This window comes from Silene latifolia, chromosome 10, assembly GCF_048544455.1.
Source record: "Silene latifolia isolate original U9 population chromosome 10, ASM4854445v1, whole genome shotgun sequence".
Lineage (NCBI taxonomy): Eukaryota > Viridiplantae > Streptophyta > Magnoliopsida > Caryophyllales > Caryophyllaceae > Silene > Silene latifolia.
The window spans coordinates 75,469,841-75,494,967 of NC_133535.1; the positions used below are offsets into that span (position 1 = coordinate 75,469,841).

A 25,127-nucleotide genomic window follows, 5' to 3' on the forward strand; every position below is an offset into this window, starting at 1 on the left:
ATGGTACCGTACCTTTATCAATATAACTCGGTTGATTAACCTTTTAATCGATTCTACTTTTAGAACTCTTGGTCGATAAAATTACTCTAATGTTTATCTATAGCCCAAAACACATCAACAAGGGCACGGGGTAGCCGATGCAACCCTTATCAATAACTTTTGTTGAGTTCAATCCAAATTTCGAATAAATGTGTCCATGATCCAAATCCATATCAACTTGGGCACGGTAGGGCCGATTCATCCCTTATCAACATGAATTCGGTGGATAGACATTTATCACCCACTTCCCCTACGTAACAAGGTTTGTACCCCGGTAGGGCCGAGCGCACTCCCTCACGAAATAGGTTTTCATGGTTTATACTTTTTGGTAAGGCTAAGTCTCAATTGTTTATTTTAGCGAGAGGTCATGTCAATTTATTATCTATCACGTTTTAAATGAACTAAAGCGATGAACTACGATAATTTTAATTGACACGGTCGATAAACACGATAAAAACACAATGCATGTTTTAGTTATGGCGATTTAGCGATGCATGCAACATATAAATAAAATGCAAAGCATAAAATAAATCCTAGTATGGCCTTCCTTAAATAGAAAATCTAATTAACTATTACATATTTGGAAACCAACTCCATTGGTCCCTTGAACTTCGGTTATGGCACGCATCTCGAGGTAACACCGTCTTTATGTATCGCCTTCTTGAATGACACCGTCTTCAAGGAACTCCGAAATAAATAAAATTACATAACAAATTACATAATTTCCTATTATACATTTGTAATTGAATGAAAATAAATCTATTAAATTACAAAACGGTGATACGAGATCACAATAAATTACAACCGAATCGATATTCCCATACATTTCGGGTAATATCAATTAAAAAACTAAGGCCATACTAAGTAAAATTACATAATTCAAAAATTACATAAAATAAAATTATGACAATCATAAATAAAATGCAGCATTATAATATGTATGAACATGCCCAATTTTATGCTAAATCGCCTTTAAGGAGCCAATATCGTATATTAATCGGTTTTTACGGATTTGCGTGATTCAACCTTTTAAAATCACAATAAATTACATAAAATAATATTTATGCACAAGTTAATTACCCTAACCAACTTAGGACTCAAAATTAGTCTCTACTGACATATTGACAATAATTATCTTTTATTTCTTAAAATTTGTTCATTAATGGACTCAAAATTACAATAAAATGCCATAAACTCCAAATAAATCATAAAAATTTCAAATAAATTTGAAATTTGAAATTTAAACTCATGAACATTCTGGAAAAATACCATGACACTCATAATGTTCAAAAAACTTAGGTTAAAAAATTTGAAAATTATCGGGAAAAACAATGTTGCGATTTATCGGATTTATCAATTATAATCATAAAAACATGAGAAAAATTTAATTTAACAACTTTTTAATTTTAGATCTGAAATAGGTAATAAAATGCAATATGTGACGTTTTTCCTAAGTCATGAAGTATGTTTTAGCAATTATTCACTAATTAAGTCACTATTTATGTTAGTTTTCATCAAAAATTCATAAATCATGCATAAAAACTTCATTATAGCCAATTATTTTACACACATCTTGTAAAATTTCATGTGACAACATAATAAATGTCTATGACCAGATTTGAAATATAACTCATATTAACCCATTTTTCATTTAAATTCGATTTTTATCATGAAAAATCCATATTTCGAGCATAAGAACTCCAAAAATTATGAAACTTTACAGGCTATCTAAAAATAATATATGTAAACACATATCCAAAAACCACAGGAAAATTCGATGTTTAGCTAATTTTAGTCCGACAATGACATTTTTATCATAAAATCACATTTTAATGCCATTATTACATAAAATGAACAATAAAAATCCATAAATTAACCAAAATATCCTAAATACATTTTAACTTCAGGAACTTTAACATGCATAATTTATTTCGTGATATATCATAATAAACACAAATTTATAAGTTTTATATGTTAATCGTATAACTCGGAAAAACTATAACCGATTTGCATGCAAACAACCTAAGGCTCTTGTTACCGCTTGTTAGAAATCTATATCTCATTATACTCAACATATTCATATATGTTCAAATTTATTTAGTCATAAAATAAAACTAGATCTTATGCATGCAAACTTAAATTAAAAGAGAAGAAATCATCAACCCTTACTATGATCATTTCGGTTTTATGGGCACCAACAAGATCTCCTTCTTATTAGTTCTTGAGCTCTCCAATAAAATGGATGAACAAAGATTCAAGAGTAGAATCTCTCCCAAAGATGAATATCCAAGATAACCCCTTAAAAGATAAATATTATTTAACTAGAACAATTTAAATCTTACTAAAATTGGCCCAAAATATTTATATTGGTCTCTATTATTTCGGTATAGAGAAAGGAATTTTGGAAGTTATTATCTCTCTAATTTCTCATAAGATGTAGAGAGGAATGATTTTTCTTACACTAGAAAAATTATGTGAAGGTGTGAATAAAAAATTAGAGAGGAAAAACTCTCTATGATGGCCATAGAAAACCGGTGGGGTGTGGGAAGGGTGCCCTATGCATGGGCTTTATTCTCTAACCAAGAATATAGGCATGCAAGGCTAGTCCCTAGAGGTAATGATCATGTTCCTATTTAAAATAAAAATACAATATTAATCATCACACTCCCTCCATTTCGGTACCCACACACATAAAATGGATGAGTATATTTTATTTGTGATTTTGTCAATATGACATGTTACATGGCATCTTATATATAAAGTGTATTTTTAACAATTAAAAATCAACATATTAATAAAATATGTCACTTATAAAGTTAACCTAGTAATTCATAATTACTTGTACCGAAATGGGTTTCCGAGTTATAAATTACAACATTCTGTATTTATAATAATCAATTCATTCCGTTTCAATTGTTTCCGTAAACAATAATTTCATCTAAGTAATAAAACAATTCGATTACTTAGACCGTATCTTATTTAATCAAATTACAATGAGACACGTAAATATTACTTCCAAAATCGTCCGTCAATTTTAAGTAATTTTAATTAACCCGTATCGTCATACGATCAATTAAATAATCAATTAAGAATGTTACCCTTTAGGTATGACCTAAGGGGATCAACTGATCACCACCGTCGCACGACAGTAATGTCAAACTCTAGTCAGCCAATCATTACCGATATGTGTGGACCAGTTGACTGTAAAAATATTACATCCCACATGTATTCTTAAAATGAGATTTAAACATGTGATCATCATGATCAACATTTGTGATCGCATTATTTAAACTTGATACTTGGATTAAATCAGCCGACTTAGAAAGCTCACATGTTAAGTTTAAACTAGTGGATGCGCATTCATGCATTTACCCGTTTTATCAACTTTTGCATTCAACCAACCAAGATCGATCGATCAGTAAAGGCCGCTACCGCGGGCGGGATTGGGTGTCTGATTAAAGGGCATCCTAATACGTACCTTCACCTCTTACTCGGAAACTTTGGATAGTGGACGACCTTATCCAGGGCGTACGAGAGTCATTCTAGAGATAGGATGCTAAAGAGGGACGATTCCTTATCTTTAGTACCTATGTCAAACCCTGCTTTGTGCTTCGTTTGACCGAGGTATAAACTGGATCGAACGGGTTCCAAGCATCCCACAAATCCTTGGTGGCGACTCCGAACATCTCTAATCATTTCGAGACCCTTGCCGAGACGAAACCAAACGATTTAAAATGATCCGGCCGAAAGCATTCTTACGCCGCTTAGCGTGGCTTTCAAAAGACCGCTATGCGTCCACCGATCGGCCCGGCGTGTAGGTGGCCATGTCCACAGATTTCAAACGACGGCTCGTCAGTGCTTCATTTCAAAAATAATAGTGAAATTCAAAATTCACTATTTCTTTAAAATTCAAGCGACGGCAATTAAAACCGTCATTATAAAAAATAATAGTGAAATTAAAAATTCCTTATTTCTTCAAATTTCAAACGACGGCAATTTAAACCGTCATTTCAAAAAATAATAGTGAAATTCAAAATTCACCATTTCTTCAAAATACAAACGACGGCGATTAAAACCGTCATTCCAAAAAATAATAGTGAAATTCAAAATTTACTATTTCTTCAAATTTCAAACGACCGCGATTAAAATCGTCATTTCACTTCAAAAGCAACAATAGTGAAAATTCATAATCCACTATTCCTTCAAATGTCAACGGCGGCAACAAAAACCGTCACTTCAAAAACAATAATAGCGAAATTCAAAATTCGCTATTTCCACGGCGGCGTCAAAGCCCCATCTGTCAAAAACAAGCAAGTAGCAGGATTCAAACCGTCTATCCCCACAAACATTAAATAAAAGCACCGAGATTCCCCAACAGGATGTCGAGGGTTTCCTCGCGAAGCCCGCTATTTCAAAACAAGCTTGTCCAACGCGGCTATTTCCACAGTCTATCAATCGACCCTTCATCATGGCTGGCGGGCCTTACAATCTCATATGGCTAGCGGGCCTTACAATTGCATATGGCTGGCGGGCCTTACAATCGTATATGGCTTGCGGGCCTTATAAATGCATATGGCTGGCGGGCCTTACAATCGCATATGGCTGGATGGCCTTACAATCGCATATGGCTGGCGAGCCTTACAACGCATCATGGTTGGCGAGCCTTACAATGCACAATGGCTGGCGAGCCTTACAACGCACAGTGGCTGGCGAGCTTCACAACGCACCGCGGATGGCGAGCCCCCTTATGTACGCATTGCGGCTGGCGAGCCCCCTCGAATACGCGCAGTGGCTGACGAGCCCCTTCATATACGCACCGCAGCTGGTGAGCCTTTGTCCGCAAACGATATACAACTCAAGGACATATCCCGAAGATGTCTCAGGTATGGCTCCTTCTTATATCCGGCGAGCCTTTGTACGTATTCTAACGGACTTTAAACGACTCGCACGGACAGTTGACAGACTCTAAACTATTCCCGACGATAGGTCCTTGGCTCGTACCCTCGAGTCGCCTTGGCGTCGCCCTTCCCGATGGCAGGTCCTTGGCCCGGATCCTTTCGAGCCGCGTCGACGTCGCTTTGGTCTCCAGGTTGTAATCTTCGATTGACATGGGGCCTCTACTTTGACATGCTTACGAATCGCAGAGTTTGATCGACAGTTTGTGTACAACTTTACGTCGGAAAACTTAAAAACGATTTCGAAAATAAAACTTTTCAAAAGTACCTGGAGTGTTTAATGCATGACGACGAGGTCGTAATAACACTTCCTATAGTCAAAACCGACACCGGACCAAAAACCGACTCAAAATTCAAATCTCGACACCAACAACGAGTCAAACCGAGTCAAACACAAAAAAACAAACCATTCAAATGCTTGTATTCGTAGAAAAAATCTTACATAGTCAAGTACCAAACATGTTCATCCAAATCCTATGATAGAACAAATCATGATTGTATTCGTATGATAGTGACAAGACACCTCGAAGACGTGCGACGTGGCTCGCGCCTCTTTGAGAAGCCCAGGTGGCCACATCGCTCAAAAATTACACAACCACTCATTCTCCTATAAATATTCCTCAAATGCCACCATTTGATAAGGACGCGAGTGTCCGCCCCCTCATTTCTCCCTAAAATTTCTAGACTCGACTTCCTAAGTCACAATCCGACACGTGTTTACGACCTACCGATCACAAACACAAGCCTTACACATTGTTTAGTACCGTCATCGTGCATTAAATCACTTGACCGACCATCTCGACCACTATACCATCACTAAAATTAACAAAACACTCTTTTTACTTACCAAAACGGTTTTAAACCGAGTTTTCCGACCAAACGAGTTGATACACTTACGTCGATTTCTCGCCATAAGCTTAACATGTAAGTATGAGGGTGTAAAATAATCTTCTTTTATCATGTTTTCATATGTTTCTTGACTATAACATGCTAAATCATGCATAACATGGTAAAAAACATGGGAAGAATGAGCCAAAACCGGATTTTTGGTTGAGGCAGAGGCTACTTACGTAGCACACATGCTCGTGCCTAAAGCAGTCTGCCTCACCCTTAAATCCAAACCGTGTTTGGTCTCTTCATCTCCTTTATTTTCATTTCATATTTGTAATCGGTTTTTACAATTTCAAGTATTTTCAAACCATTTTTACAAGTTTTTAACCATAAAACATTTTTCATCCTTGGTTCATAATACCATGACGGTTTAATCCGTGTTTCGGTGATAATATTTGGTTCATTACATTTTAAAAGGTATTTTAAAACCTTTTATTTCATTTATTTACATTTTGGAGGGTATTTTAAGGCCTTTCATCATCTCTTTACATTTTCAAAACAAATGTATTAGTCCCCAATACAAAGTCATCCTTGGTTCCACATACCATGTCGGATTTTAACCCGAGTACGATGATGAATATTGACAAATTATATTCAAATGAACTTAAAACAATTAGTTCATAATCATTTTCAAAACTATTCATGTCAAGCTTACAAAATCGAACCCGACATCGAATATTGTCAAAACAATGACGATTATTCAAGTCTTGTTCTTCAAATCAACACAAACGCGATCTAAACGGCCTTTTTAAACCAAAACGGGTTCAAACACCCGTTCTTCAAAACATGTGACAAACTTTTCAATAGTCAGAACACGTCTTCCATCGTTGACTGATTCGCGCCTAAACAGGCCACTCCTTTTTTCTATTTTCAAACCAGGGAGACCCTTTTGCATCGCTAATAGGCTCGCGCCTCTTCTGGCTGCCTTATGTAGGGTCTTTTCCCCTTCCAGCAATTCTCCAGGATGATCCCGACTTCAGTTAACCCGAATACAGGACGGATCAGACGACGAACTTGCTCATTCAAACACCATATTTGCAAAATGCCTTACTAAGACAAATGGATCACATTATGCACCATAAACCTAATTTGGTAAATGGATGATTAATTTCCGTCTTGCATGCAAATCAACGTTAAATTCAACTCGACATCTTATACTTAATACTTGGATTAAATAAACCGACTTAGAAAGCTCACATGTTAGGTTTAAACTAGTGGATGCGCATTCGTACATTTACCCGTTTTATCAACTTTTGCATTCAACCAACCAAGATCAATTAGTAGAGGCCGCTACCGCGGGCGGGATTGGGTGTCTGATTAAAGGGCTTCCTAATACGTACCTTCACCTCTTACTCATAAACTTTGGATAGTGGACGACCTTATCCAGGGCGTACGAGAGTCATTCTAGAGATAGGATGCTAAAGAGGGACGATTCCTTATCTTTAGTACCTATGTCAAACCCTGCTTTGTGCTTCGTTTGACCGAGGTATAAAGTGGATTCGAATGGGTTCCAAGCATCCCAAAAATGCTTGGTGGCGACTCTGAACATCTCTGATCATTTTGAGACCCTTGCCGAGACAAAACCGACCGATCTAAAACGATCCGGTCGAAAGCATTCTTACGCCGCCGAACGTGGCTTTCAAAAGACCGCTATGCGTTCGCATATCGGCCCAGCGTGTAGGTAGCCATGTCCACAAGATCCTTTCGCCAAGTATTTTATCACAAGTTATATGATAACAGTGGGAGGATTTTACAAGTTAAAAGGCCCAAGTCTATAAAGAAGTCTAGACATGCACTCAGAGAAATTCATGACATTAGAAATGACATTGGGGAGAAGGAAAAAGCAATTCATAAAGTTGGACCAAATGGATACGTGGTATATCCACTAACCAAGCTTATATATATATATATATATATATATATATATATATATATATATATATATATATATATATATATATATATATATATATATATACACTTTAGATTATAAGATATGAAGTAGTAATATGGTATTGACTATTCATATAAGATAATTGCATTTATCGTTTGAGTTTCTTAAACACATCTATTGCTTTGTTATAATCAAATAGGTTGTTGAGACAACATTGAACCCTATTAAAGTGAACTGTATTAACATAGCAATTTCCCTAGCTACTTATATGAGGTGACGTCTCTATGTAACTAGAGTGTGAGTCGATTGATGGCAAGTTCAAGTGCCATAGGGTCATAAGAAATGACTAGTCGATCACATAGGCAGACAGTAAGAGACACTCTATCGGACAGTGATCGCTTATAGAGTTCTGGTAATTCATATAGCCTGGCCGTGGCAAGAGCTACTATAGTTTTCTTTTGAGTCAATTCTTTGACTAGAGACTTTTCGCCAAAGTTGGCATAGTTTCTGAGTGGCTTTAAATTATGTTCTACGACTTTCGTAAATGAGGTCAAATGGGCATCTTTTGGGTCATGATGAGCTGTGGCTAAACAAAGGGAATAGTGCGATAGGAATTGTCCATTCCCTCGTCAAGGTTATTTAAAAATCTCAAGGCCACTCGAGGAGTAGTGAACTGAAAATGCGTGGCCACGCTCGGAAGGTATCCATGGTAGATAATTCCGGTTAGACAGTTACTCTCCAGATCGAGAAAACAACTCTTGATATGATCACTTGCAATAATGACCTGCAAGACACCTTGCATTGAGTGGGAGATTGTAATAGGACAAGAGAATTGGTGACACACACTTGTCTCGAACAAGTGGGAGATTGTTGGAGTATGTGTCCTCGACAATAGTGCGATTACACTATTAAAACTCATAATAAGAATACGTGAAGGGATTATTCAAGTTTATACGTCAACTGATCAACATTAATCAGTGATGATTGGCTGACTAGAGTTTGGCATTACTGTCGTTTGACGGTGGTGATCAGTTGATCCCTTAAGGTCACACTTAAAGGATAATTCCCTTAATAGATAAATTAATTAATTGTATAATGATACAGATCAATTAATTCCTTAAAATTGAAAAATTTACATATATTAGTGATAATATGAATCTTATTGTAATTCGATTAAATGAGATTCGTTTTAGTAAATAAAATGTTGTATATTACTAAAACTTTGTTTACGAAACAATAAAATTAAGAATGAACGGTTAATTATAATTGCAATATGTTTTAGATTATATTAACATGAACCATTTTATTTACTTGTAATTGTGAATTACTAGTCGATTGTTGTATATAATTAAATTAATATATATATATAATGATATTTAATTTTCAAATATACATTAATATTATTAACAACATGTTACATGTCACATGTTACACATTTTATGACAAAGTAACAATTGACAAAAATAAAATGGACTCCATATTATCTATATGGACCGGTTTTTAGAAGGGTTTAGGATTAATATGGTTAATTATTTTTAATTGTTAAACAAAAAACATAATGATTACCATCTAATCCCAGACTATACCCTAGTTTGTTTTGAGAAGAACAAAAGAAAAAGTAAAGGGGCATGTATTGGCTCTATGGCCTTCACCCCACCAGTTTTTCCCCTCTAAAAATGATAAGAGTTGTTCTTATTTTTCGATCTCAAATTCATTCTTAGATTTTCACATCTTACTTCTCTCCATCTCTCTAAAATAAGTTTTAGAAATAAATTGTTCAAGATATAATTTATAAATTACTAGAAGTAGTAATATAAAATAATATTAGATTAATTTTAAGGTCTCTAATTCATATATCTAGTTAATATATTAATTAGATTTAAGGGTTTGTCTTGGGTGCAATTGAAATGAGGATCTCACAATATTGAGACAAGGAGGATCATCCATTTACATTTTTGGTCAAGAACAAGTATAGAAAGGTGTTCTTACTTGTGCCCAAATCCGAAATCTTCAATGTAAGGAACTTGCTTCTTAATCTTTGATTTATATTTTTTTATGCATGCATAAGATCATCATCTAAATCAATGAATATTTTAGATAAAGAATTAAAGAGTTTAATTTGAGGGTTAATGAATCATTTCTTATATAAGTGATGCAAACTAAGCTAAACTATATGATGCATGCTTTCTATTATTAGGAGAGCTAATTTGAATTAACTCGGGTTGCTTATGAATGAACAGTTATAAATTGATTAATCTCATTAATTTACATATTCATATATGTGAGAAATTATTTAGTCATAAAATAATTACAAATATTATGCATGCAAACATAAATAGATGTAAAGAATAAATCATCAATCCTTACTATGAAAGTTTCGGATTTTGGGCATAAGTGAGTTCTCCTACTCACTTGTTCTTGAGCTTCCTAATATTGGATGAACAAGGATTCAAGCTTAGAATCCCTCCCAAAGACTTATACCCAAGATAACCTCTTAATAGATTAATATTACTTGATCTAGAATAATAATAATCGATCTTCACTAAAAATTGACCCAAAACTTGTTATTGTTCTCTTGCTTATTCGACCAAGAGAAGGGGAGAATTGGAGTATTTTCTCTCTTATATTTCTATAAGTTTTGATGATATTTTTAGAATGAATGTACACTAGCATATATTGTAGTGTAAGAGTAAAAATTAAGCAAAAACGTTTTCCTCTTTCTTATGGAAAAACCGGACATGTGGGGAGGGGGAAAGCCCAATGCATGCTCTCCTTTTCTTCCCAAGATAAAGCTATGCATGCAAGGCTAGGTCTAGGTAATTATTATTGTATTTTCCACTTATTATACAACACAATAAAAACTCTAAAAGACCCACTCCATTTCGGTACACACATAAAATGGATGAGTCCATTTTATTTCTGATTTTGTCAATATGTCACATGTGACATATTGTATGACATATTATAAATATAAAATGTATTTTTTAATAATTAAAAATGAAATATGTCACTTATTAAAATAACCTAGTAATTCATAATTACTTGTACCGAAAAAGTGTTTCCGAATTATAAACTACAACATTCTGTATTTATAACAATTTATTCATTCTGTTTCGATTGTTTCCGCAAACAATAATTTCATCTAAGTAATAAAACAATTCGATTACTCAGACCGTATCTTATTATAATCAAATTACAATAAGACACGTAAATATTACTTCCAAAATCGTCCGTCAATTTTAAGTAATTTAATTAACTCGTATCGACATACGATCAATTAAATAAACAATTAAGAGTGTCACTCTTTAGGTATGACCTAAGAGGATCAACTAGTCACCACCGTCGCACGACAGTAATGTCAAACTCTAGTCAACCAATCATTACCGATATGTGTGGACCAGCTGACAGTAAAATATTACTTCCCACGTGTATTCTTAAAATGAGATTTAAACATGTGATCATCATGATCGACAGTTGTGATCGCATTATTGTCGGAGGATACATATTCCAACATGAACAACCCCAAACCAAACCAAACATTATTTCTAATGGAAAAGAGGGAAAGTTTATTCACAAGCATGCAAATGTAATGCATAAAAAGTAAGTTGTCATTTTGGATTTTACATGGTGGGAGCAAAAGATAATCACCTCAATGGGGCCGAGGTGGGAGTCCCTTGATGGTGCTAGGTCTCCAACTTAAAGTGATGCAACTTAAAATAATATACAAGTCATTGAAACATGAGACAAAAACAAAGCAAAAAGGGGTAAGGGACTCACAATGGAATAGGTTGGTACTAGAATAATTGATCAACCCCGCATTGTAGTGCCCTCTTTCATGCTTTGTCTACCATCAATTGTCGCTCATTGCGACATCCTCATCGTCATCATCTACCTCCATTGAACCGGAGGTTTCACCGTCATCTTCTTCTTCACTCGAACTTTTCTCTTCTTCGTCATCATCTTGGCAAGACCTACTACCTTCCCCTCTCCCATCATAAACTTCCTCCTCTCCTCTTGTACCCCTTTCTTCATCTTGAGAAGCACTAGGAAAGAACACTTTCCTATCCACCCAATACGGCAAAACACTCGAAGGATCAAGGAGTCCTTGCCTAGCAAGATGGTATAGGGGTGGATATTGGGTGTAGTATTCATTCACCCGATCATGGTAAGCTTCTTTATGCATATGTTGCATTAGTTGGCTCAAGTAGTCATTTCCCACTGTAACATCACTAGGTTTGAACTCTTGGTAGGCAAATGAATAAGGTGGTGTAACAATGGAGGAGGAGGGTTCTTCTTTTTGATTTCTTTATTGTTTGATGATGGTCTTGGCTTGCTTGGAAATGGGGATAAGGTAGTTGGTCTGGTGGGTGGAGATGCGACAAATTTTGCTTGGCAAGATAATGGAGTTAGCATCCTTGATGAGCCACTCATAGGTATGGTCCAAGTTATCATGCTTGACCCATTGAAACTTGTGAATCAAATTGCTCATGTCAAGAAGGTGGCTCCCTTTAACCTCTTTATAAGTGTTATCCTTGTTGAAATCCGGGTTAAAATGCCTTGCCAACCTTGTCACCAATCCTCCTTTAACAATGAAAGTCGCTCCCTCTTTTCCATTCTCAATTTCCAATCAATAGTTGAAGAATGTTATTCACTTTTGGGTTTCCCACCAATATTCAAGAAAGACTCAAGGTAAACAAAGTCTAATTCCGTCAAGTGATTGGCTTCTTTCCTAGCAATCAAAGTTTTTGCCACGAACTTGTGCCAATACCTTATACCCGGATGATGAATGTAAAAGGCATGACACTCTTTGAAAGTAGTGAACTTACGACCGGAGATATCTATCCAAATTGGTTTGGCATCAAATTCCAACGGTTTCTTTGTGAACCGGTCATGTCTCTTAAGCCTAAACACTTTACCAAATTCACCTTTGAGCATCCTTCTAGTCTTGTTTTTGAGACGGAATTCTACATAGTTTCGAGTCTCAATCTTATAATCCCTCAAGGAACTAATGAATTCCAAAGTCAAGGAGGGGTATGTCAATTCATCCATATCAAAGAGGGTTGCTAACCCCATGGACTCGAAAAATGCCTTTGTTTGTTCAAGGACACCCAACTTACTCAAAGCATCTTGACATATGAATTTTGTAGCTACAATCTTTTTCTTGGCTAGGGATTCGAATGAATTCCTATGATTATCGGATAAGAAAGTTACCTCCGGATAATTCTTCAATTGTTCCACTTCCGGGGTAGAAGTAGTAACTTCCTCAATAGCATTGACGGTTGAAGTAGTAGCTTGCTTCCTTTGTACCAACCATTGCTTTGGATGCTAGAGCTTGTTGCCTTTTAGACAATGTTGGTGTTTGTTTTGCCTTGATTCCTCCCTTGGTGCTTGCCATTGCCTTCCTCCTTTCAAAGTAGTATCAACACACCAAGTAAATGCTTAAATGCTCCTTTCTTCGTCGAGTTTCAATTGAATGGTCAATCAATTTTGGGGTTTTTCGAATTTTCACCTAACCCTAGAAAAATTGTGAAGAAATTGTTGTTTGAATGGTATTATGTTGTTGGAGTGATTTTTTTTTATTTGAGCAAGTTTGGACTTGATTTGGGTGAATTTGGATGAGAGATTTTTTTTTTTGGATGAGGGTTTGATGGTTGAAGTAAGGGGAATAATAGTGGTTGTGTTTGAATGAACTGAAATAAAATGAAGAAGAGGGGTTTTGGTCCCGTGTTTAGTAATAAAGTAGGTCGAGACGGGCAACTCAGAGTGGACTTGGGCGGATTTTTGGACAGTGGAAAAACAACTTTCTGAAGGGCTTTGGAGACGGGCGACTTGATGGCAAGTCGGGCGAATTTGCTTGTGACTCGCTCGACTTATGCTGGAGACGGGAAGATTGTCTTCCAGTACAAATATTTATAATGGAGAGCTCCTCCAAGTCCCATGACCTGAGCTGAGGTCGGGCATCTTGAGCACTGGCTTGCTCGACTTGAGGTCGGGTCGTGCAGATTTCCTTACAGAGTAGTTTTTTTTTATTTTGCAACCCTTTTCCAGTCCCCACGGGTCCTGGCCTATTGGTGGTGATCTTCTCCCTGTGTCAAATCTTCTTCTTTTCTTCTTCATTTCTTCTTGGGTAGCATTACAAAGGCATGATTAGCCTAGGCATGTGCTTCCCCACACTTATCATCAAACACTACACATTTAAAACCCATTAAAATCCCTCCATCACTTGCTCTCATGTCACACAAATTAATCAAAAATGTACAAGTTAAAAGAAATGCAAGTTAAGAGGTTAGCATATTTACAAATGGTGGTTTAGGGAGGACTCCACCAAACTCTCCTTCTTATGAGAGGTGTCAAGGAGGCAAAGTCAAGGTGTTGTTGATGTTGCTCAACACCTTGTAGAAGTAGTCAGAGGCTTATTCATTTTCATGGTAAAGGTCTTACATAGACCATTGCACATTGTTGTCTTCATTGTGGTGGTCCGAGTCAAAGTATTGACAAAGATCCATCAAACCTTGGTCTAGAGTCATTATAATACTACGGATTTTCTTAAGTGACTACTCGACCGAGTAGAGCCTACTCGGCCGAGTAGTGCTGTTGGTATGGTGTGTTTCGGTTATACCGAGGAATACTCGGCCGAGTATAGTGGATACTCGACCGAGTAGAGGATACTCGGCCGAGTATACACTTTACTTGACCGAGTATCCGGTCCGGCGAAGCGTATTTGGACGGTTTGATAAGGGAATGTTTAAGGTTATTTTATATCCCGCGTCAGTTTCTAACATTTCATTTCAAACTTCATCATTTCTACGTTAACCCTAATCTCTCCCTAATCACTTCCTAATCATTCCATAGCATCGTTGTGTGTGTAATCTTCGAAGTTCTTGCGTATAATTCCTCATTCTACTGTTGGTAAGTTCTATCTCTATGTTAATTGTATTCTTTGGGGTTACTGTATACATATATGGCATTGGGAATATGGGGAATTGTACAATGTGTAATCGTGTTACGTGATTATTGTATTGGAGAAGACTTCATAGAGGAGCCTTTCTGATTGTCCGTGTTTCGTGCTACTGTTGACTGCTAAGGTAGGGTTTCCCTACTCAGTTTACTGTTCATTGTTAAGACATGTTTGTCATGTGACTATTGTTATCTGTTAATCATCGGAGTATGGAGATTGTTGTGACGATGTTGGGGTAAGGGTGTTATGACGGCTGTGATGTCGTGTGATTGTGATTGTGATGGAGTCACTTGCGGGAGTGGCTTCATACCCTAGTTCGCACTCCGTGGACCCCGCCACGGGAGGGGATGTGTACATTAAGGGATAGGGATTGTTTGTCGCTCGTTGAGGAGCTGGACTAGATGGGATTGGCTGCGGTCACCCACTAGCGGCGAGGATTACCTATTGCGATGGGTATTCTGGCAGGGCTACACACTTCGGTGTGTAGTCGGTTACAGTGTGAGAACAAAGGATTGGGATTTGAAGATGCTCAGTTGATTACTTCGTTTGTTTGTCTTATATTGATTGAGTAATACTGACCTCGTTGTTGTTTGTGGAATCTGCGGTGATCCATTCGGGGATGGTGAGTAGGCTTGACAGGTATTGCTAGTGATGAGCTTGGGGACAGTCATTGGAGTATTGTCATCACCAGTCATAGTATCACCGTCTGAGTCTTAGTTTGATTTTTTTATTGTCAGTCATTGGAGTTGTATTTAGTTGAATCAGTTTTTGGATTTGGTTGATGTAAACTTTATACTTTACAGTACTTTAATAAATGTGCTCAGTTCAGACGCTTTTGATATGTACTAACCTCAGGCAACCGAGATGGTAACACACTTTCATGGTAGGGTGGTCCTAGTAAGGCACCTTGGTATGAGGGGGTGTTCCAAAGTGGTATCAGAGCCGAAGACTCCGGCACCTAAAAAAATGAATTTAATGAACTTAGGGAGTCTAGATAAAATGAACCCGGAGAGAGTTGTTTGGAGCTACCGTAAATACTCGGGAGACGTCCCGGAGTCGCAAATTGGCCCTCATTAACTCAAGCCGGTAACATTGGGGAAGTGTGATGAGAGTTGGGTTTTGTATGTACATGTATGTGAAGATGCAGGTTAGTAATAGTTGATAGTTGAAAGGGTATGTGTTGAAATTTGTAAGTGTGGTGATTGGAGAAATGGTGGATGTGACGGGTTTGTGAATGTTTGTTATGTTGGATTTAGAATATGCATGAATTGCATGTTAGTATGATTATAACGTGGCATTTAAGTTCTTGATGTTATGTGTTTGTTGCGGGAATAGTGAGCATGATAGAGAACTTTATACTGTATACCGTCTATAGTGTGACTTGGCCGAGTAGGGCAGGTACTCGGCCGAATAGGGAGCACTCGGCCGAGTAACCAAGCACTCGACCGAGTGTTGTTTGGAAGTGAGTAGCAGTGGCTACTGTATGTGATAACTCGGCCGAGTAAGTACGTATACTCGACCGAGTAGTGACTACTCGGCCGAGTGTTGTTTTACTCGACCGAGTGTTGTTTCTGAGTTTTTGACGTTTGCTTCTGGAGTCGAATACTCGACCGAGTATCTAGGATACTCGACCGAGTAGTCTTTACTCGACCGAGTATGGTTGTATACTCGGCCGAGTGTTCCTTTGGCGGAAGATTGTTACGTTTTGAGCCGTAGGCTTTTGTGCTTACGTTTCCTTATTTCTTGTCAGCTCAAAATGCCACCCAAAAGAACTCTCGCGCAGATCCAAGCTTCTGAGATGACTCTTGATGAGGTTGCTCGCATGATTGAGCAACAAGAGGCTCTCCTTGAAGCTCTCAAAAATGTGGTAAAGGGGAACGAGAAGTCGATGGATGCTACTCAGCTCAGCATCATCATTGCTCGCTTCAACCCTCCCATATATGATGGGGTAGGTGAACCAAAGCTTCTCGAGAAGTGGCACCGTGAGATCGAAGCTCTCATGGAAATGGTTAAGTGCCCCGAGAACATAATCGTCGAGCAGGTAGTGTACTACCTGAGAGGTGAAGCTGCAGTTTGGTGGCAAAACGTCAAGGAAGAGGCTAGAGCTTTTTACCAGGCTGAAGGAGCTATTCCTTGGTCTGGGTTGAAGAGTGCTATGAGGGAGCAATTTTTGCCAGAGCATATCCGACACAAGATGAGATCCAACTTTGATTCCTTCACCATGACTGAGGAGATGACAGTGACTGACTACTATCATCGGTTCCTGGAGCTATCTCGTTATTTTGAGGACATACAGCTAGGACAGAGAGGTTTAGCTCTCCGTTTTGAGAGGGGTTTATCTGCTAACATCGTGAGTCGTATGCCAGCCGGGGTTGCTACTGTCCTTAAGGAAGTGTATCTGAGAGCGAATCAAGCTAAGAGAATGGTAGATCTCTCAAGAGAGATCGATGAGAGGACTGCTGCGGAAAAGAGGAAGGCTGAGAGTGGAAGCAACAGTCAGTCGACCAACAAGAAAGGGAACTTCAACCATGCTAAGGCTTTTTCTGGTGGAGCTGGTTTCTCGGGAGGATCTCGTGGCTGGGGAAAGAATGGAGGTCGGAGTGTGAGTGACAACTCTAACCTTACATGCTTCAACTGTGGTGGGATAGGCCACAAAAGACGAGAATGCACGAGCTACAAGCCCGGCACTGGTTCAGGAGCTCGGCCAGGGAATTTCTCTCAGTGGCCAACTCAGAGTTTTGCTAGTAACCGAGCGGGAGGTTCATGGGGCAACAGAGGTGGACAGGGCAACCAAGGCGGTTACAACCGCAGTGATGGTGGATCATATCAGCGCCAGAACAACAGCACCACCCAGGATTCAGCAGCCAAGCCAAGTACCTCCAATGCTTCAGTTCAGGGTGGAGGACAGAAAAACAGTGGGAAGCTTTTCATGATGGACAAACAGGAAGCACAGGATGATGCTCATGTAGTTACCGGTACCTTTCTTGTTCATAATGTACCATCCTTTGTTTTGTTTGATTCAGGGGCTACACACTCTTTTCTGTCTAAGTGTCGTGCTGTGTCTATGGGTTTAGGAAATTTGAGGTTGTTAAAGATGACGTGTTCATACCTTCGGGAGAGTCTGTGTCGTGTCTCAAGTTGTATAAGGGAGTGTCTATGGTATTTGGAGGGGTAGATTTACCAGTACACCTGTTAGAGTTTCTTATGGATGGTTTTGAGGTGATTGTTGGGATGGATTGGCTGGGTAAGTATGATGCCAGGATAGATTGTCGGCAGAAGAAAGTGTCCTTAAAGGGTCCCAAGGGTGTTAGGGTGTCCTATAGAGGGTTTGTGGTACAGCCTAAGTGTAGGTTCATAGCTGTGATGACTTTAAAGTCATGTCTGAGGAAGAAGTGTCCCTTGATTCTCTGTCATGTGAGAGACCACCGAGTAGAGCCACCGACAACTTCTGAGTTATCTGTTGTACGAGAGTTCGAAGATCTTTTTCCTAAGGAGATACCGAGTTTGCCTCCCAAGAAGGATGTTGATTTCAGCGTGGAGCTTAAACTAGGAACATGTCCTATATCCAAAGCACCTTACCGTATGGCACCTAAAGAGTTGGCAGAGTTGAAAAAGCAGATACATGAGTTGCTAGGCAAGGGTTATATCAGGCCTAGTGTGTCACCGTGGGGAGCCCCAGTTCTTTTTGTAAAGAAGAAAGATGGGGGTATGAGACTGTGCATTGATTACAGAGAGCTCAATCGTGTCACAGTGAAGAACAAGTATCCGTTGCCTAGGATTGATGACCTGTTTGATCAGCTAAGTGGATCAGGTGTGTTTTCCAAGATTGATTTGAGGTCAGGATATCACCAGTTGAGGATAGCAGATGAGGATATTCCTAAGACAGCGTTCCGATCTCGATATGGTCATTACGAGTACGTGGTGATGCCTTTTGGGTTGACCAATGCACCAGCAGCTTTATGGATTTGATGAATCGGATCTTTACACCGTTCTTGGATAGGTTTGTGGTTATTTTCATCGACGATATCTTAGTCTATTCTAAGACTAAGGAAGAGCATGAGGAGCACTTGAGGATAGTCTTGCAGACTTTGAGAGAGAATCAACTATATACCAAGCTATCTAAGTACGAGTTCTGGTTAGAGGAGGTGGCTTTTCTAGGCCATGTGATATCTATGAAGGGGGTCTCTCTAGATCCTAGTAAGATTGAGGCCGTAACCAAGTGGGAATCGCCGAAGAATGTTGCTGAGATTCGGAGTTTCTTAGGCCTTGCTCGCTACTACAGGAGATTTGTGAAAAATTTCTCTACCATAGCACGGCCTATGACATATTTGATGAGGAAGGAAGTCAGGTTTTTTTGGGATGAGAGTTGTGAGACGGCGTTTTAGACCTTAAAGGAACGCTTGACCACAACCCCTATCTTAGCCTTGCCCGAGGGATGTGAGAACTTTGAGGTATATACCGATGCTTCAAAGAATGGTCTTGGTTGTGTTTTGATGCAGGCAGGGAAAGTCATCGCTTATGCTTCGAGGCAGCTAAAGCCATATGAGGAGAACTACCCTACTCATGATCTGGAGCTGGGTGCAGTTGTTTTCGCTCTTAAGATTTGGAGGCACTATCTTGATGGAGCAACCTTTAAGGTGTTTTCTGATCATAAGAGCTTAAAGTTTATCTACACGCAAAAGGAGCTTAACATGCGACAGAGACGGTGGATGGAGCTTATCGGAGATTATGACATGGAGATCATCTATCACGAGGGTAAGGCTAATGTTGTTGCAGATGCATTGAGTAGGAAGAGCGTTCATTCGCTATGTACATCCATGTCTTTGCTGAAGTTGAGGGATGAGATGTCTAGGATGGGGATCTTTATGATAAGGAAGGGAGATACCATCGGGGATTTGACGATCGAGCCAGAGTTGTATGAGAACATCAAGAGTAAGCAAGAGCTTGATCCTAAGATTCAGGAGTGGAAGTCAAGAATAGAGAGTGGGACGGTTTTCAGGTTTTCTATCCATACAGATGGGAGTGTTCGTTTTGATGGGAGATGGTGTGTTCCTGAGGATGCGGAGTTGAGGAGAGTGATCTTGACGGAGGCTCATTGCACTCCTTATTCAGTTCACCCGGGTGGTGACAAGCTTTACAAAGATCTTAAGAAGACTTTTTGGTGGCCAAACATGAAGAGAGATGTAGCTGAGTTTGTAGCCAGATGTTTGACCTGTCAAAGGGTCAAGGGTGAACAAAGGAGACCACAAGGTAAGATACAGTGTTTGGAAGTACCCGAGTGGAAGTGGGAGTCGATCTCCATGGACTTCATTGTGGGGTTGCCTAGGTCACAGCAAGGTAACAACATGATTTGGGTGATTGTTGATCGGTTAACCAAGTCAGCCCATTTCGTTCCCATGAAAGATACTTGGTCTAAGATGCAGCTGGCATTGGGTTACAGGAGGCATGTGGTTCGGTTACATGGTATACCTAAAGATATCGTTTCTGATCGTGTTGCGAGGTTCATATCCAAGTTTTGGCAAGAACTGCAAGAGTTGATGGGTACAACTTTGAAGATGAGTACAGCCTTTCATCTGGCAACCGATGGTCAGACAGAACGGACCATCAAGACCTTAGAGGACATGTTAAGGGCATTTGTTATGGAGTTTGGGGGCAGTTGGGAAGACAGGCTTGATCTGATCGAGTTTTCATACAACAACGGTTATCATACGAGCATCGGGATGGCACCTTTTGAAGCTTTGTATAGCTGGAAGTGCCGAAGTCCAGTTTGTTGGGATGATAGTTCTGAGACAGTGGTTTTAGGGCCACAGCTGGTACAAGATATGGTTGAGCAAGTCCAGTTAATTCGGCAAAAGATGAGAGCTGCTCAAGATCGTTAGAAGAGCTATGCCGATTTACACCACAGGGACATTGAGTTTGCGGTAGGTGACAAGGTCCTTTTGAAAGTGTCACCTATGCGAGGTGTTATGAGGTTTGGGAAGAAAGGTAAGCTAAGCCAAAAGTTTATAGGTCCTTATGAGATTTTGGACCGTGTAGGCGAGGTAGCTTACAGGTTAGCGTTGCCACCAGCTTTGGATAGGGTACACAATGTTTTTCATGTATCTCAGCTTCGGAAGTATGTGAGTGATCCATCGCATATCCTTGAGATGGAGAACATCGAGCTTGATGAATCCTTGTCCTACGCCGAGATTCCTAAGGAGATTCTTGATCGAAAGGTTCGTAAGACACGGAATGGTGAGACGGTCTTACTCAAGGTCCTTTGGTCTAATCATAATGTGGAAGAGGCCACATGGGAACCCGAGGAAGCCATGCGAGAACATTTTCCTAGTCTTTTTGATCAGGTATGTTTGGTTACGGGGACGTAACCGTTGTCTTTTTAGGGGGGTAGGAGATGGTCGCGGTTGTGTTTTGTCTTATTTTGAGTCGAGTTAGTGAGTTTTGTGGTGTCTTGTGTGGTTCTTTGGCGTTGGTAAATGCTTGTTAGTGTAGTCTTTTTGCGTTGTGTAGTGTCTTGTTTTGGGGTGGAGTGTGAACTTCTGGATGAAGTTCTTTTTAAGGGGGGAAGACTGTAATACTACGGATTTTCTTAAGTGACTACTCGACCGAGTAGAGCCTACTCGGCCGAGTAGTGCTGTTGGTATGGTGTGTTTCGGTTCTGCCGAGGAATACTCGGCCGAGTATAGTGGATACTCGACCGAGTAGAGGATACTCGGCCGAGTATACACTTTACTCGACCGAGTATCCGGTCTGGCGAAGCGTATTTTGACGGTTTGATTAGGGAATGTTTAAGGTTATTTTATATCCCGCGTCAGTTTCTAAAATTTCATTTCAAACTTCATCATTTCTACGTTAACCCTAATCTCTCCCTAATCACTTCCTAATCATTCCACAGCATCGTTGTGTGTGTAATCTTCGAAGTTCTTGCGTATAATTCCTTCATCTACTGTAGGTAAGTTCTATCTCTATGTTAATTGTATTCTTTGGGGTTACTGTATACATATATGGCATTGAGAATATGTGGAATTGTATAAAGTGTAATCGTGTTACGTGATTTTTGTATAGGAGAAGACTTCGTAGAGGAGCCTTTCTGATTGTCCGTGTTTCGTGCTACTGTTGACTGCTAAGGTAGGGTTTCCCTACTCAGTTTACTGTTCATTGTTAAGACATGTTTGTTGTGTGACTATTGTTATCTTTTGATCATCGGAGTATGGCGATTGTTGTGACGATGTTGGGGTAAGGGTGTTGTGACGGCTGTGATATCGTGTGATTGTGATTGTGGTGGAGTCACTTGTGGGAGTGGCTTCACACCCTAGTTCACCCTCCGTGGAACCCGCCACGGGAGGGGATGTGCACATTAAGGGACAGGGATTGTTTGTCGCTCGTTGAGGAGCTGGACTAGGTGGGATCGGCTGCGGTCACCCACTGGCGGCGAGGATTACCTGTTGCGATGGGTAATCTGGCAGGGCTACACACTTCGGTGTGTAGTCGGGTACAGTGTGAGAACGAAGGATTGGGATTTGAAGATGCTCAGTTGATTACTTCGTTTGTTTGTCTTATATTGATTGAGTAATACTGACCCCGTTGTTGTTTGTGGACTCTGCGGTGATCCATTCGGGGATGGTGAGCAGGCTTGACAGGTATTGCTAGTGATGAGCTTGGGGACAGTCATGGGAGTATTGCCATGACCAGTCATAGTATCACCGTCTGAGTCTTAGTTTGATTTCTTTTATTGTCAGTCATTGGAGTTGTATTTAGTTGCATCAGTTTTTGGATTTGGTTGATGTAAACTTTATACTTTATAGTACTTTAATAAATGTGCTCAGTTCAGACGCTTTTGATATGTACTAACCTCAGGCAACCGAGATGGTAACACACTTTCATGGTAGGGTGGTCCTGGTAAGGCACCTTGGTATGAGGGGGTGTTACAGTCATAGCATTCCCAATGTAAGGATTAACCAATCCTTCAAATTCATCGTCCCATAGACCATAAACTTCATTTGCTTTCTCCCCTATGTAGGGTGGATCATGAGTCGATAGGAGCAATTCTCCTTCCTTGTTACCATAGCCAATGCGGCCTTCACCAAAACTTGTCATGAGTGAGCTTTGCAAGCTCTCATTCTTGTTGTGAAAAATTCCATGCTCTCCGAATAGAGCCATTTCAACATTATCAATATCTTTCTTTCAACTGGGTGGTGTGTCTTTGCCCTTTTATTTGAGATTTCCATCTTTCCTTTGCTCTTTGAATGGAGGTTCCATCTTCTTCTTATCACCCTTACGAGTGTAGTGATCAATCATAAAGCATGGCTCAAACAAGTTGGGAGCTCTCATAGTCTTATCGAGGTTGAAGGTGATTGTTTCATCACCTACTTCAAGGGTGAGCTCTCCATGTTTCACATCGATCACCGCTTCGGCGGTGTATAGGGAAGGTCTTCCTAATATGATTGGAATGTTAGAATCCTCCTCCATATCAACAATGACAAAATCCATTGGTATGAAGAACTTTCCAACTCTCACGGGCAGATATTCCCATATCCCTAGTGGTTTCTTTGTTGAACGATCCGCCATTTGTAAGGTCATGTTGGTGCACTTAAGCTCCTACTCCTAGTCTTTCACACACCGAATATGGCATGACATTCACACTTGCACCTAGATCACATAGTGCGTTGTTGATTGTGGTATCACCAATGGTACATGGAATGAAGAAGCTTCCCGGATGTTTGAGCTTTGGAGGGGAATTCCCTTGTAGAACTGAACTACGTACCTTGGTAAAGGCAATGGTTTCCAATTTTCGAATGGACTTCTTCTTGGTAAGGATGTCTTTCATGTACTTTGCATAGGCCGTAACATAATGGATTAGCTCCGTGAATGGTATAGAAACCTCCAAGTTCTTCAAAATTTCCATGAACTTTCCAAGTTGCTCATCAAACTTAGACTTAGCTTGGCGACCTGGGAATGGGAGTCTAGTCACAATATGCTCTTTCTCAACATCTTTAGCCTTCTCTTCACTTTTCTTCTTTGATGAGTCTTTGGTAGTTATCTCTACCACCTTAGGATTCCTCCTTAGTGGTTTAATCACATCACTTTGCTTGTCATTCTCTTCAACAATTCCTTCTTCAATTTGCATCTTTGGTCCCTCATATCTAGTACCGCTCCTCAAATGGATAGCATTGATGCTCTCATGTCTTGTGGGAGGATTACCTTGGCGAGGTAATTATCCCTTTTGTCTTTGGGAGCTAGAAGAGGCCAATTGAGACAATTGAGTCTCCAACATTTTGTTGTGAGCAAGGATATTGTTGATGGTAGTTTCTTTGGCTTGACTATAGTATGGTATTTGAGTAGGATTTCTCATTGGAGGGGTTGTGTATGTGGGTTGAGGGTTTTGGACATTTTGGCTGTTTTATGAAAGATTTGGATGGAAGTTGGTATTCTCATTGTAGTTGTTGAAATAAGGTGTACCATTTTTGTATGCTTGGAAAGCATTCACTTGCTCACTTGTTCCTCTACATTCATCTTGATCATGTCCCAATGTTCCACAACTTTCACATACTCCATTTGGGATTGAGGATGATGCCATCATAGCATTGCCATGTTGTTTGGGTGATTTTGAGGCTTCATCAAGCTTGGCCATAGCTTTATGAAACTTCAAGTTTATGGTATAGATTTGAGCAGTTAGTTAAGCACCCAATTATGTGATGGAATCCACCTCATGCTTCCCTCCTCTAGTGACCTTTCATGGTCTACTATATTGGGAATTATGAGCCTCCATCTCTTCAATTTTAGCCCATGTTTAGTTATCATCAACCTCGATGAACCTCCCATTGGAGCCCATATTAACCACATTTCGTGAGTCTTCATATAAGTCATTCCAAAACTGTTGAACAAGGAACCATTCACTAATTCCATGGTGTGGAAAAGAGCGACAAGTGTCCTTAAATCTCTCCCATGCTTCATATAATGATTCCTCATCCCTTTGCTTGAACCTGGTGATTTGGGCTCTCAATATGTTAGTCTTCTCCGAAGGATAGAATTTCTTGTAGAAATTAAGTGCTAACTTCTTCCATGAATCAATACCAAGGGTAGTCTTGTCTAGGCTCTTTAGACTTTGCTTTGAGGTTCCGATCAAGGAAAAAAGAAACAACACCCACCGAATTTGATCCTGGGTCACTCCAGTTTGAGAGATAGCATCAGAATAGTCACAAAAAGTCTCCATATGTAGATGAGGATCTTCACTAGGCATCCCACCAAATTGACTTCTCTCAACTAGTTTTATAAATGCAGATTTGGCAATGAAATTACCGGCTAAGTGAAGTGGTGTTGGAGTACTATTTGGTAGGTTCTCCTCGGTAGGTACGGAATGAGATAAAAATTTAGGCATTGTGAGTTGATTTTT

At 39.4% G+C, this 25,127-nt stretch overlaps 1 protein-coding gene and 1 non-coding gene across 2 annotated transcripts in view; one reads left to right on the plus strand and one right to left on the minus strand.

Annotated features, from left to right (window-relative positions):
- The window catches only part of LOC141607794 (uncharacterized), a 62,712-nt gene extending 38,851 nt beyond the window's left edge, over positions 1-23,861 (minus strand). The window contains exon 1 of the mRNA XM_074427142.1: positions 23,616-23,861. Within this exon, the coding sequence (XP_074283243.1) occupies positions 23,616-23,861 (246 nt within the window). The remainder of the gene's footprint in view (positions 1-23,615) is intronic.
- A 772-nt stretch (positions 23,862-24,633) lies between these two features.
- On the plus strand, positions 24,634-24,740 carry LOC141609662 (small nucleolar RNA R71). The gene has a single exon (XR_012527583.1). It is a non-coding gene; the product is annotated as a small nucleolar RNA R71 (small nucleolar RNA).
- Positions 24,741-25,127: the final 387 nt, after the last annotated feature.